General features: G+C 41.0%; 1 protein-coding gene across 3 annotated transcripts in view; it reads left to right on the top strand.

The window, feature by feature from the left end:
* LOC126251525 (pyridoxal phosphate homeostasis protein) overlaps positions 1 to 14,366 on the top strand; it is a 73,572-nt gene that overhangs the window by 48,931 nt on the left and 10,275 nt on the right. For 2 of the 3 annotated variants that reach the window (XM_049952015.1, XM_049952014.1), the window contains exon 5: positions 6,971 to 7,069. The exons of the other annotated variant lie outside the window; for it this stretch is intronic. In XM_049952015.1, the coding sequence (XP_049807972.1) occupies positions 6,971 to 7,069 (99 nt within the window). The remainder of the gene's footprint in view (positions 1 to 6,970; positions 7,070 to 14,366) is intronic. 3 annotated transcript variants of the gene reach the window in all.

Here is a 14,366-nt window from a genome sequence, read left to right as displayed (position 1 = left end):
ACAGCCCTTGTATAGACCCTCTATGTACTCCTTCCATCTTTCTGCTTTCCCTTCTTTGCTTAGAACTGGGTTTCCATCTGAGCTCTTGATATTCATACAAGTGGCTCTCTTTTCTCCAAAGGTCTCTTCGATTTTCCTGAATGCAGTATCTATCTTACCCCTAGTGAGAGAAGCCTCTACATCCTTACATTTGTCCTCTAGCCATCCCTGCTTAGCCATTTTGCACTTCCTGTCGATCTCATTTTTGAGATGTTTGTATTCCTTTTTGCCTGCATCATTTACTGCCTTTTTATATTTACTCCTTTCATCAATTAAATTCAATATTTCTTCTGTTACCCAAGGATTTCTATTAGCCCTCGTCTTTTTACCTACTTGATCCTCTGCTACCTTCACTATTTCATCCCTCAAAGCTACCCATTCTTCTTCTACTGTATTTCTTTCCCCCATTCCTGCCGTTTGTTCCCTTACACTCTCCCTGAAACTCCGTACAACCTCTGGTTTAGTCAGTTTATCCAGGCCCCATGACCTTAAATTCCCACCTTTTGCAGTTTCTTCAGTTTTAATCTACAGTTCATAACCAATAGATTGTGGTCATCAGAGTCCACATCTGCCCCTGGAAATGTCTTAAAATTTAAAACCTGGTTCCTAAATCTCTGTCTTACCGTTATAAAATCTATCTGAAATCTGTCTGTATCTCCAGGCTTCTTCCATGAATACAACCTTCAAGCTTTCAAAAATGATTGTCCTGTTGAAAACCTTCAGCATGTTCCTGCTAGTTGAGTGAATACATCTCCAATATAAGGTGTTTCCATACATTATTTGTATTTTCCGACCCAGTTTGAGAGGATCAAAAAATGTGCGACTACTAATTTCGACCTTTCGTGGGCATTTATAGACCCGTGCTTGACAGCGCTACGGGTAGAACTGACAAGGCACTTGACATAGTAGTAGAACCAAGCGTACAGCAACTAGATTTTAAAGTTAGGGAAAGAATTTAAGCACCATTGAAAGTTACAGGTTTTGTTTTCCAGTCGCTATAGTGTAGAGGGTTGTCACTGTGGACTATTGTTGCAAGTGGCCGCAAGGGTAAATAGACGAGAATTTTGATTGCGACAGGGGAAGTATCAGCACGGGGAAACAAACCCCACCTCCAGTTTCCTGGGCAGCAACCTACAGCAGAACTGACATATTGTCAGAGGGATCGTCGTTCTCTTCTGGTGTTGTAAGGATCATAATCAAACTCCTGCAACTATAGTTCAAAACATCCACCACCTTTTTTGTCACATTAAAATTGTCCGCATTATACTATCTTTCTAGCTTTAGCTAACAAAATAACGTACGCGTCTCTCTCTCTTATAAAATACTAGGTCCCATGACTAAGTACTATGTTGGATTACCCAATGTGTATCTTAAACGGACCATTCAACCACCCACAACTGGCGTGGCTCCTGATCTTTGAGTGCATTGATACATCGTTGCCTTCATACATTTTATTTTGCAAGTAGGTTGCGCATATTATCTTTCCAAATTGGGCTTAATCAGATTGATGTACATTGCCAGCAACTGCCTACATTTTCAATATTGTATGTAGAAAATAAAGCTATTTCAAACTATAGCTGATTTGGATACAGTTAACTAAGAAACAGTGTCTATTAAGTAATTTTGCGTTTTCACATTTTGAGGCAGAATTCGCATCTATTTCCCATTTATTGCAAAATGCGAATTTTTCCAGTCCTTACTCATGATGGAAATATTAGATCGAACTGCAACAAAAAGTCTTGACCTGTTTGAGGATGACCATATTGAAAATGGCAAAGCAATTGTTGCATTGAGGATTACTGAAGTACAAAGGGCAGCTAAAACAAGTAGGAAAATTTACGTTTTCTGTCAGCTGTATGAAGATGCAATCATTTCAAGGAGGAACTTGATCGTTTAACTTTGTGTAGGAGCATGTGGCAAGTGTTTACAGAACTTTACAACAACAAAGGGGAAAAATTAAGAAAAGTAAAATAAAAAGTGTTTGTTAGGTGTTGAGGGGCACTTTCGAAACCAGACAGAGCTAAAAATATTTACAAATTTCTTAACTATCCATCGTAGTGGGCGGTAGGAATGCAGTGGTATGTGATTATCAGTTATAAATAAAACAGCCTCTGGCTGCAAAATGGATGTATAATTTTTTCTATTACATGATTGATTCCTGGAATTCCATTCCCATCGTCAGATGCACCTTACGTACACATCTAACCTATGTCAGGTGTTGTTTTCCCAATTACAACTGGCTGTCAACTGAATGGCAAGGGTGCAAGCCCATGTCGACAGCAGCACACCAGAATGTTTTTTCCCTGCTGAGTAACAGACAGAGGAATACAAAGAACAACTAAGACAGTTCTTAAATCTTGTGTAGCCAATGAGTACAAATGAATCATTATTGTCATAGTTGTATGTGCTCCTGTCTGCAAAGACTTACAGAACATTGATAAACAAATAGTGTCTGCAGTAGCAGGCTAAGCTGTAACAGAATCTGTATTGCTTTGTGGAATACCACGATTGCAAAAGAAAGTGGCCATCAGTAAAGTTGAGGGTTAAGGTAGAAGTTGCAGTTCAAGAAGGGGAGAAATATTGCAAACTGATTCCTTTCCCATCTAAATTCCAGAATGTAATAGGACAGCATCTTGGGGTGAAAAAAGCTGTCAAAAGTATTGTGATGACGATGGGTATAAAACCTATGTCTGGCCATCCTGATTTAGGTTTTCCATGATTTTCCTAACTCGCTTCAGCAAAAGCTGAGACAGTTCCTTTGAAAGGGCACGGCCGATTTCCTTCCCTAATCTGAGCATGTGTTGTGTCTGTAACGACCTTGTAGTCAACAGGACGTTAAACACTAATATCCTCCTCCTCCAGTATGAGCAGCCTAAATTTTATGTACTGATTGAGCATGAAATGCAAAAAGCTGATTGGATGCTGCTTCCCTCCCCCAAGCAACTAAAACACTTACAACATTGGTTTTAGTGACAGTATTGTGATGAGGTTATGCTTGTAAACATAATTCAGATGTGAGGGTGAATAGAATGTTATATTAAAGCTATTGTTAATGCTTCTGTCTCTACTTCCCAGCTTCCTTTGTACAAGTCTAAAGGAAGAAGTTATGGAGGTTGTTGTTGTTGTTGTTGTTGTTGTTGTTCATTCTGTCCTTGTTTACATCTAAAATATAGAGCAACTTGGGTCAAATATCACAAAAGAGAAACACTGGTCATGTGTGCATACATATAATAAATTCTACACAGTAAATTGTTACAAAATGATCAGAATGACTCCATGAGTGATAGATAGGTTCCTTACTGGGATGGGATCATCATAAGAATGAATACATTTGGTCTTGATGCCTGAGATTTAGAAGCATTTAAAGCTAGGCTAAGACTGCTGTGAGAGTAACTCTTCCAAAGTTTTAGCAATGTCATTGTCTCTCGCCTAATTCTTTGAGCACAGTGTAAATAGTGTAAGTTTCTTCTTCTTCTACACACAAATTTGTGAGGGATTGGTATTTCAGTGCATGTGAAAGAGTATTCAAAGTACTGCACTGTGGAACTCAATAATGGTCACAGGCAAGTGGCCCACTCATCTAATTCTGGCACTTGCACCTTACCACATGAATAGACATTGTCATGTACTTTAAAAACCCAAATGTTTCCTTTTTAACAATGGATTTTAAACCTGAATTTTAAAGGTTTGTTATTGTAGTTGGAAATATGGTAGGGTTATTGGAAGTGAAACAAAAAAGAAAGACCAAATATAATTAAAATCAGGACATGGGTTTCATTACGTAGGAAGAGAGCAAGTAGAAAATTGAGGTGTAAGCTTTGTGAACAAGAACATTTAAAACAACTTTATACATAGTGAAGTGATCTTGGACAGAATGAATGCAATGTTATGGTTTTTGAAGCAATTTTTCTACCTAATAGCAGTGGGCCAAAAGGAATTAATTAAAAGAAAAATATAGACATAACAGCCTCACCTTCATAATGTAAAACATATTCTTTAGTATTATAGCCACATAAAGGATGATATTTATATTTAAACAAACAAATGAACAAATGGGTACAGCACAATTGCCTATTTGTTCATCTGAAAATCTCCAAGAAAATTGGAGAGCAGGGCAGTGTATTTTAATGACCCCTTTGCATGGGGTTTTTAAACTTTTTAGGAAGTTTTACTTAACAAATTCTTACTTAAAACCCTTGAGAAACAATGCATTGATTCATTGTATATTAATATACTGAAGATTAAATGTATGACCACACTATAGATTCCATATTATCAGAAATCTTATCGCTGTAGCTGTAATCAACTATTAACTATATCACCATCGGGGTAATCTTTGATTGTAAAACTGGGAAAGCTAAGAATATTGCTATGACATTTCTAAACCACTTTAGATTTAGTAATTACCTTTTACCATTTAAACATGAATGGAGGAATTAAATGGAAAAAATTTAAAACTAGGCATGGAAATAAATTACAATAAGATTAAAAAATTTACAGATAAAATCAATGCTGAGACAACTCTCTCTCTCTCTCTCTCTCTCTCTCTCTCTCTCTCTCTCTGTCTGTGTGTGTGTGTGTGTGTGTGTGTGAGAGAGAGAGAGAGAGAGAGAGAGAGAGAGAGAGAGAGAGAGAGAGACGTAGTCTGAGAATGCAATAATAACTAACAATTTCTTATCAATGTGCTCGTCTGCCACTCAACATCGCCTCTATGTGGTGAGAAACAATCTCTTATTTCCATATTGTTGGTATGGCAGCCCAGATTTTCTATTATTTGATATCAAAAGGAAAATTAATGACGTCATAGAAGCAGTGGGTGAGTGGTTTTTTATATAATTTATGTACAGTGGCTAAAAGGGCAGGCAGAGAAATTACCAGAGCAGTAAAAGTGAAGTGATGCACTTTCAGTAAACTACATAGCGTTTTCAAAACCAATCTTGTGAAGTGTCTGAAAGGAAGGTGAATAATCACTTACAGTAGTAGGGCGTGGACTTTTAATACAGAAAACATTCAAAAACTGTAGTGTACTCGGTGATCAGTAGAGATGCGTGTGTTGAAAATTGCTAGGAGGATAGGGAAACAAAAAGGATCAGAGTGAAGCGAAAAAGGTAGTTTTAATTGCAGTGGTAGGGTAGATGGAGTGGGTGGGAAATGCAGCCAGAGGAATAGATGGTAGATGGACCAAGAAAGTTTTTCACTGAATTCGAAGAGATGAGAGATGATAAGTTCTGATGTAGACCTGATGGAAGATGGCAAATGATATTAGAAAATGGTGGTAGCAACATGGACACCTAACTGAATTCCATAAGGCACTAAGAAAACGAGAGTAGCTCTTTATTCAACAGTGTATGTTCAAATGACGGATGGAATTCTTTGAGGCATTGAATGGACAGTAAGCACATGAACAAGTTGGTTGGGACCAGTGATAGTTACATGTGTCACTCTGAAGGCAGAAATTGAGTGCTTGACAACCTTTTACTTGACCCCTTCTATTATTTTTATTACACCTAGATATTTCCATTATCATATCAAGATTGAATGATTATATTCACTGTATTTTGTAAACTTTATGTGTGTAATCGAAGTAACAAATAAATTGATACAAATTTACATTTGATGGTGGATAAATTTGGGTGGTGATACGAAAATGAGAAAGAACCACTTGACCACCCTAACTGTAATAAACAATATCAGGAAAAAGGCAGATAACTAGTCACCATAAAGGTAACATGTTGAGCTGCAGAAAGGCTCAATGAAAACGCTGCTACCCACACAGCGAGCACGCCTCATGCACGAATGACCGCCGTCTTTGGCAGCTCGGCCTGGAAAGAACCACTGGGCCCAGGCTTCCTGCATTAGTGAAATGATTACTTTTGGGGATATGATTAGCAAAAACACCTGTGTAAACCGATGGTATCTCATATATATATATATATATATATATATATATATATATATATATATATATAGAGAGAGAGAGAGAGAGAGAGAGAGAGAGTGATGCTATCAAAGACTCGCATGGGAATATTTCTAGTGCTTACCTATAGCCTCTTACTTGTGATGCCATTCAGTCAGTCGAAGGTGTTGTCGAACATCATTCCGGTCTGAACAGCCAGAGGTGGTGGTCATGTGTGCAAAAATTGTGCTTGCTTGTGTGTGTGTGTGTGTGTGTGTGTGTGTGAGAGAGAGAGAGAGAGAGAGAGAGAGAGAGAGAGTCCAACCTAGAGTTTCCATTGTTTGATAAAAGTAATAAGACTTAATCATGTGCTGTACATTAGGCACAGTTTCCATGTGTAAGATGGAGAAACTCTCATCAGGTATTTTGCCCACTTTCACCTCTCACAAGTTGAGAATGTAGGGTACTTCATATTTTGTTATAATTAATTACAAACAGGTACTACACACATTGCTATAAGTAAGTACTAAAAATAATTGCACAGAAGTGCTACACTGCTAGCATTTCTTATGTCTCAAGGATAGATCATGTAATTTGCATACAAGACTTCCATACGAATCTCTGTAATGAGCAAGCATTTGATGGATTGATGCTGTTGTGGTTTGGATTTTGTACATTTGCACGCGTTTCACTTTGCAGTACAGTTTGTCTGCAGATTTTTTTCAGAGAGGATATTTTAGGTTCAAACGTGGTAGGCACAATTTTGAGTGGCCCAGAATCCCACTAGCACAGCATAAATAAAAAATTCGAGTAATGAAATGTTTGCACTTAAGTAACATAATAAATCTAGGAGATTATTACTTGCTTAAAATTGAGTGTGTTCTAAATTATGAGTAGTGTGAAACCATTTTACAGTTTAATGATAATCATAGGTTTAGACAATTTTGTTTGGAAACATCTATTCCAAAATGGGCACAGTAAATAGACTAAATTGCTTCATTGACATCAGAATGGAAAATATTATGTTTGTTTCAGTGTCTGAGAAATGTGAGAACTGAAGTATGTAAATCGCTGAGTATGAAGTTGGAAGAAGTTGAGCTGTCCATGGGGATGTCAGATGATTTTGAACATGCGGTAAGATGATTATACATATTAAATTTAATTAGTCATGTTGGAATTGAAGGGAGTGTTTCAATATTTGCTTCCATATAGCAAAATTGTCTACATATCGCTGCAGTAAAAGTTGTGTATCACATTTTTAAATTTATTGTATTTTGTCCTTTTATATATTTCCTTCATACTAAAGACACTGCAAAATCAAAATAGAAAAAAATGAGATGGCAACTACAATTTTCAGAAAATTAGTTCAATAAATTAGTTCAATGAGACATTTTGCGTCTCACTGCTACTGCGAGCATGTAGGCGCTCTCTCTCTCTCTCTCTCTCTCTCTGTGTGTGTGTGTGTGTGTGTGTGTGTGTGTGTGTGTGTGTGTGTGTGTCATTTCCTTTCCCATATTTTACATATTTTTCCATCCAGGTACTTCCATTATTGATATGAATAAGACATCTGTATTACTAAACATCATCTGGCACAAGCTGCAGCTTGTCAGTCTAATGGCTTCCAGGGGCAAGAACGAAATTACAGAACTCAACAAGTTGTTTGTCACCTTCATGAAGACCCCCTCCAGGTCCGGGGCTTAGAATAGGCCCGAGGTATTCCTGCCTGTTTGTCGTAAGAGGCGACTAAATGGAGTCTAACATGTTTCGGCCTTTATGTGATGGTCCTCTGTAGGGTTTGACATCCGTTTTTCAAAATTTTCCTGAAGAGCGAGCCAATTGGGGAAGGGCGCCTTACATGGTGCATAGTGTCCATCATGCGCTGAGACCTCTCGCATCCTTTGATGTGGATCTGCACTTCCGCTCATTCTCAATCTGTTGGGCGAGGTCACCCTCCTGGGTGCATTTTCCTCCAACCTCTGTGCGGTATCACTTTCTGTGCTGTCGACAATAATGGACTTCTTAGCTCGTTTGCACCTGATATCCCGCACGGTAGCCAGTCTGTTGTGGGGCCACCATGTACCCTGTTGGTTGTAGCCCCCTGACCACACAGAGATCACTCTGCTGATGCCTGCACTGTTAACTCCCCGTGTATTCCAAGGAGTAGATGCCTGTCACCCTGGGGCATCAGGACTCCCGGCAATGGCAACCCTGCCATGTGGCCTTTGCTGTGTCTAGGTGGCACCCGTGGGGAGGGCCCGTGTCGGAGTGGGTGGCATCAGGGCAGATGACACACCATGAAGCGTGGTATGGCACCTCTTGCTGGTGGTCAAGCACCAGCAGTCTCTAAGCTGTCAAGGTCTAACTTCAATGCTAAGAAATAAGACCCCCCCCCCCCCCCCCCCCTGGCCACACCATGGGAGGAATGTCGGGCTAAGAATGGCAGCGAAGCTTATTCACCCCGGTACCTCGCCTGTTCGAAAGTTGATGGATAATCTTTATCGTCAATGAACCCTCAGTTTTTTGTGGACCATTTAGAGGACAAGATTTGGGAGGTGGAGGGCTTGTCCAAAATGCGCTCAAGGTCGGTCTTAATTAAAACAGCATTCTCTGCCCAGTGATGGGCACTACTCGCCTGTGACAAGCTGGAGGATATTTCTGTTTCCATCATGCCCCATAAGAGCTTAAATATGGTCCAGGTTATCATATTTCACAGAGACGTTCTTTTGCAGTCTGACGATGAGCTGCGTGCCAATTTAGAGCGGTGAGGTGTCGGATGCATTTTACACAACAAACTTCCAAACAATGACAACATTTCTATAAGAGTCGGATGTATTTTACACAACAAACTTCCAAACAGCCTCTGTAAAACTCCTTGCAAATTTTGTTTGAGCCTGTATAACTGAAGTATTTAGTATAAATGTAAAATGTGATTCAAAGAAAAGGGACTGGGACCACCACCACCACCACCACCACCACCACCACCACCACTTCACCTGCCCTGAACAATGACCAACTGTTACATCTTTTTCTGTTTGCATGAAGAGTAACTATGAATGATAATGCTTTTAGGGAATAAAACAATATAGCCCCTGTGTATAAGACAGCTTCAAATTTCTGATTACTTTACAAGTGAGTTGATGTGTGGAATACTTCATGTTAAACATGCAAGCAAGAAAACATTTATAACAGGTTTGGAATTATACAGGGGGTATTGAAAAGAATTATCCAATTTAAAAAATCATAACTATTAAGTTATTTGAGATGTGCATGAACAATGTACTATTGGAAAGAGCAAACACTAGAGTTTTACATGGTTCCCACTAGATAGCAGCAGTGTGCAGCCACTTCTGTTCTACAAAAAATGGCGTCAGGACACCAGAAAATGTTTTTTGTTCTATGTTTTGGGCAGTGCGGGTCAGTAATAACTGTTCAGCTTGACTTTTGTAGTAGGTACGGTGTGGATCTCCTACAGCACAAAGCATTAGATGATGGCATGAAAAATTCTGAGAAACAGATTGATTGTGTGAAGGCAAATCACCGGGCCGTCCTCTAGTGTCTGACACAGATGTCGAATGCATCCATCATAGTTTCACAAGGAGTCTGCTGAAATCCGTTCGCCATGCAAATCGACAGCTCAACATACCCCCGATGTCCATCTGGTGTGTGTTATGTTGACATTTACTCATGAAATGATACAAAAGTCAGCTACTCAGCTACTGCAATCTCTTCATGTAGGTGATTGGTTGGTTGGTTTAAAAGAGGGGGGTTGGGGACCAAATTGCGAGGTCATCGGTCCCTCGTTCCGATTAAAGTAATTCAACAAGGGTGGGAGTAAAATAATAGAGACATACAGAACACAGCTGGAAGAAAGGAGAAAACCACAAGAATGACAAAAGGGCAAAAAGCACTAAAATGGACAAAAAAAACACAGAGAGATGCAAGAAACATGTAGAAGAGATCAAAACGAGAGCAGATTACCATGGCTGGCTGACTGAGAGATTAAAAAGGAGAAGTCAGCCACTCTGTGTCACATTAAAAGCTCCACCCTAAAAGCACCTAGGTTGGGGACACACAGGGACAAAGGACAAGCACTAAAACTTAGATCAAATGATAAAACCCACCCTCATGAATAAAACGTTTGCTGCTGTTGATGCATTGTCACCCAACACCGAAGGCAGGGTGCTGGGAAAGTTAAAAGTCTGCCGCAGAGCGTCTAAAAATGGGCAGGCCAGCAAGAGGTGGACAACCGTCATTTGTGAGCCACAGCGACACTGAGGTGGGTCCTCGCGATTGAGGAGGTAACCATGCATTAGCCACGTATGGCCAATGCCGAGATGGCAGAAGACAACTGATTCCCTGTGAGAGGACTGCATGGAAGACTTCCACACATTTGTAGTCTCTTTAATGACATGCAGTTTTTTGTACGTACTGTTATGCCATTCCGCCTCCCAAAGTCAAAAAACCCTACGCCGTGTAAGAAAGAAAGCAGGTCAGTTTCGGAGTTGCCCATATCCAAAGCGGTTTCCGTGTAGCATGTCGGCAAGTTCGTTGCCTGGGATACCGACATGTCCTGGGGTCCACATAAACACTACTGAGCGACGGGACCATTCTAGGGCATAAATGGACTCCTGAATGGACACTATCAAAGGATGGCGAGGGTAGCACTGGTAGATAGCTTGTAGGCTGCCCAAGGAGTCAGTACACAGGAGAAATGACCTGCCGGGGCTTAGCCATCTGGCAAGAAATGTTGTTCAATATGTCCTCCATGAACATATGCAAAGCCTACGTGACCATCAGCCATAAAGCTGTCATTGTAAACCATTTCATGGCCCCGGTACATGTCTAGAATTGAGAGGAAGTGATAGCGGAGAGCCTCAGGGTTAACAGAGTTTGCGAAAGGTCAAGAAGAATCTGCGGCCTAGGTATACACCATGGAGATGTATGTGAATGGACCGAGAGGAGAGGTGGTAATGGGAAGGACTCCAGTTCAGACAGAAGGGACCGGACGCTAACCACAATCATAAGCCCTGATGTGGGCCACCGATGCAGGAGATGAAACGCCGTGGTTGGGAAAAGGAGACGGTAATTCGGATGCAGAGGAGAACTATGAACGTGTGCAATGTAACTGGTGAGCAGTTGTGCATGCCTGACCTTCAGTGGAGGGACTCCAGCCTCCTCCAGGACACTGGTCACCAAACTCGTTTTAAAAGCTCCCCTCGCTAGGTGAACGCCACAGTGGTGCACTGGGTCGAGTAAATGCAATGGTGAGGGTGCCGATGAACCGTAAACCACTCTCTCATAGTCAAGGCGGGATTGAACAAGGGCTCTGTAGAGCTGTGGCAGCGTAGCGTGATCTACACCCCAGTTGGTGTTGCTCAGGCAGTAGAGAGCATTGAGGTGCTGACTGCACTTCCCCTTAACCCTTTGTTGCCTGACGGTACTTAAAAGTACCAGTAAGTTTTGACTCTCATTATTTTCTCGTGGTGCAGTTTCGTGATCTGAGAGCCTGTCGGTACGTAACAGTAACTCTGCTCAACTGTTTCATAGATGTTATTGTGCAATACATATATCTCTCTGGTGGTCAGAGCTTGAAATTGTATTTCGCGCGCTGCTGTGAAAACAGAAGATTGTATGTGCTTGTTCCATGGTGTTGCCTGAATTTGTGCGCAATTTATTGAAACTTCCGTTGAGTTTTCCATTGTACGTACTTACCTTCTTTGTTTTTTTATAATAGTTTGAAGCATTACGTTACAAGTGAATGAGATAAAGTGGAAAATATAAGGCGGACTTATTAGTACCGCCAGGTTGTGCGAACACTTTATTGCAGCAACAATGCGTTACCTCTCACTAGTTGTTCTGTCCACTTTTTCTCACACAGAAATCCGTAAATACATTTGCCTTTGGAACAATTAGAACAAACAGGAAAGGTTTGCCAGGGAATTTACCTAAAGAAAAATATCTAAATTAAATATGAGAGAGTCATCTTTAGACCTAACAGTATTTCAATGGAAGGAAAATAAAGTAGTGCATTTTGCGTCAAACTTTCATGGCACTGAACAGAGAGCAGTGACAAGAAAACAGAAAGATGGAACTAGTAAGACTATACCATGTCCAGTTACACAGATTACAATAAAAACATGTGTGGTGTGGATTATGCAGACAGATTACGTTCAGCTTATGGTCTTGACAAGCGATCAAAGAAATGGTGGCAACGTCTCTTCTGGGGAGCAATAGAAATTGCTTTTGTCAATGCTTACGTCATTTTCAATGATCTACATGGGGCACTGCCACTGTTGGAATTCAGGCGTGCTGTGGCACTGGGGCTAATGAATGAACAGCAAGTGCCAAATCCCAAAAAGAGAAACTCTGGTAAAGATGAAATAACTCTCCCAAAGAGAAGGAAGGATAACTTTTCTGTTCCGAAGGATGTACGTCTTGGCAACTGAGGAAACCATTTTGTAGTGTTCAGTTGTAAAAGAGGACGATGCGAAATGTGTGCGAAAAATAAAACTTAAGTCGAGACCACATTCACAATGTAGTACGTGTAAAGTGTATTTGTGCTGCAATGAGAAAAAGAACTGTTTCCTACAATTACATGAGGTATCACTAAATATGTGATATGTATATACTGTCAAAAATGTATAGCTAAGTTACTATGTATTGTGAAGTTGCTCTAGAATAAATTTATGCGAAATTTTAAAAAAATTCAAAATATCCTATTTCTGTTAATTTTCTAATGTAAAAATATTTAATATTTATGCGGAATAAAGTACAAGTTATAAAAATTGGAGCGTTTTTCTGTGCATGTTGTGATTCTGTCCAAGGAGTCTGACGGTACTTGTGAGTACCAGGAGAGAAAAAAGTTGTGAAAAATAAAATAAAATTTTACAAAAAATCCTACCGTCATTTGAGGCCACAATAGCATAAATTCAGCAAAGAAAATGTTAAAAAGTAAATTTTTTCTTATGTCAGGAAACAAAGGGTTAAGCTGACGAAGGTGAGGTAGCCAAGTCAATTGGGCGTCGAAAACCAGTCCTAAGAATCAATATGTCTCCACTACAGTGAGTGGATCGTCATTAAAGTGTGGGTTCCGGATGAACGGTGTGATGCTGACAGAATTGCATGACACACGACTTTACAGCTGAAAACTGGAAGCCGTGGGCTAGAGCCCATGACTGCGCCTTGTGGATGACTCCCCCTGGAGGCGCTGCTCAGCAACAACAGTACTGGAGCAGCAGCATGAAATGCATAAGTCTGCATACAAAGAAGGTGAGACGGAGGGCCCGGCAGCTGCTGCTAGACCGTTAATGGCCACTAAAAATAAAGAGACACTCAGTACAGAGCCCTGCGGGATTCCATTCTCCTGGATATGGATGGAACTATGGAAGTCACTGATTTGGACACGGAAAGTATGGAGCGACAGGAAGTTTTGGATAAAACCAGGAGCGAGCCCTGGAGACCCCGCTCATACTATGTGGCAAGGATAGAATGTCACCAGGGCATGTTGTATGCTTTACGTAAGTTGAAAAAGATGGCAACCAGATGTTGGCATCTGGAAAAGGCTGTTCAGATGGCAGACTTCAGGGGGACAAGATTATCAGTGATAGAGTGACCTCGGCGGAATCCGCCCTGACGTGGAGGCAGTAGGCCACATGACTCCAGAACCCAACCCAATTGCCGACACACCATACATTCCAGCAGCTTACAAAAAAAGTTTGTGAGGCTGATGGGCCGGTAGCTATCCACATCAAGCGGGTTTTGACCGGGTTTGAGCACTGGAATGATTTTCTCTCACCATTGTGATGGAAAGACACCATCGTACCAGATCTGGTTGAAGATAACAAGGAGATGTCGCTTGTAGGCAGAAGAGAGATGTTTAATCATCTGACTGTGGATCCGATCCGGCCCAAGAGCTGTGTTGGGGCAATGTGCAAGGGCACTGAGGAGCTCCCAAATGAGGTGTTATAGGGTTCACTGTGGTGTGTAGTGAACAAGAGGACTTTCCTTTCCATCCGCCGTTTGAGGGTGCAAAAGGCTGGGGGGTAGTTCTCCGATGCAGAGGCTCGAGCATATTGTTAAGCAAAGGGCTCAGAAATCGCGTTTGCATCAGTAGATAACACGCCATTGATGTTAATGTCAGGAACACCTGTTGGGGTCTGGTACCCAAAAAGATGTCTGATCTTCATCCAGACTTGGGAAGGTGATGATGGCATCCAATGGTCAACACGTTCCTCTCCCAACACTCCTGTTTCTGTCATTTTATACGCTGGTGAACGTGGGCGCAACAGAGCCGCTTAAAGGCTATTAGGTGCTCTAGGGTAAGGTGTTGCTTATGTCGCTGTAGAACTCGCCGATGCTCTTTAATTGCCTCAGCGACTTCTGGTGACCACCAAGGGACTGTCTTTCGCCGGTGGCACCCTAAAGAACGATG

The sequence above is a fragment of the Schistocerca nitens genome, chromosome 4 (genome assembly GCF_023898315.1).
Source record: "Schistocerca nitens isolate TAMUIC-IGC-003100 chromosome 4, iqSchNite1.1, whole genome shotgun sequence".
Lineage (NCBI taxonomy): Eukaryota > Metazoa > Arthropoda > Insecta > Orthoptera > Acrididae > Schistocerca > Schistocerca nitens.
Note: the sequence above shows the minus strand (reverse complement) of the source record. Positions and strands in the feature narration are given on the sequence as shown.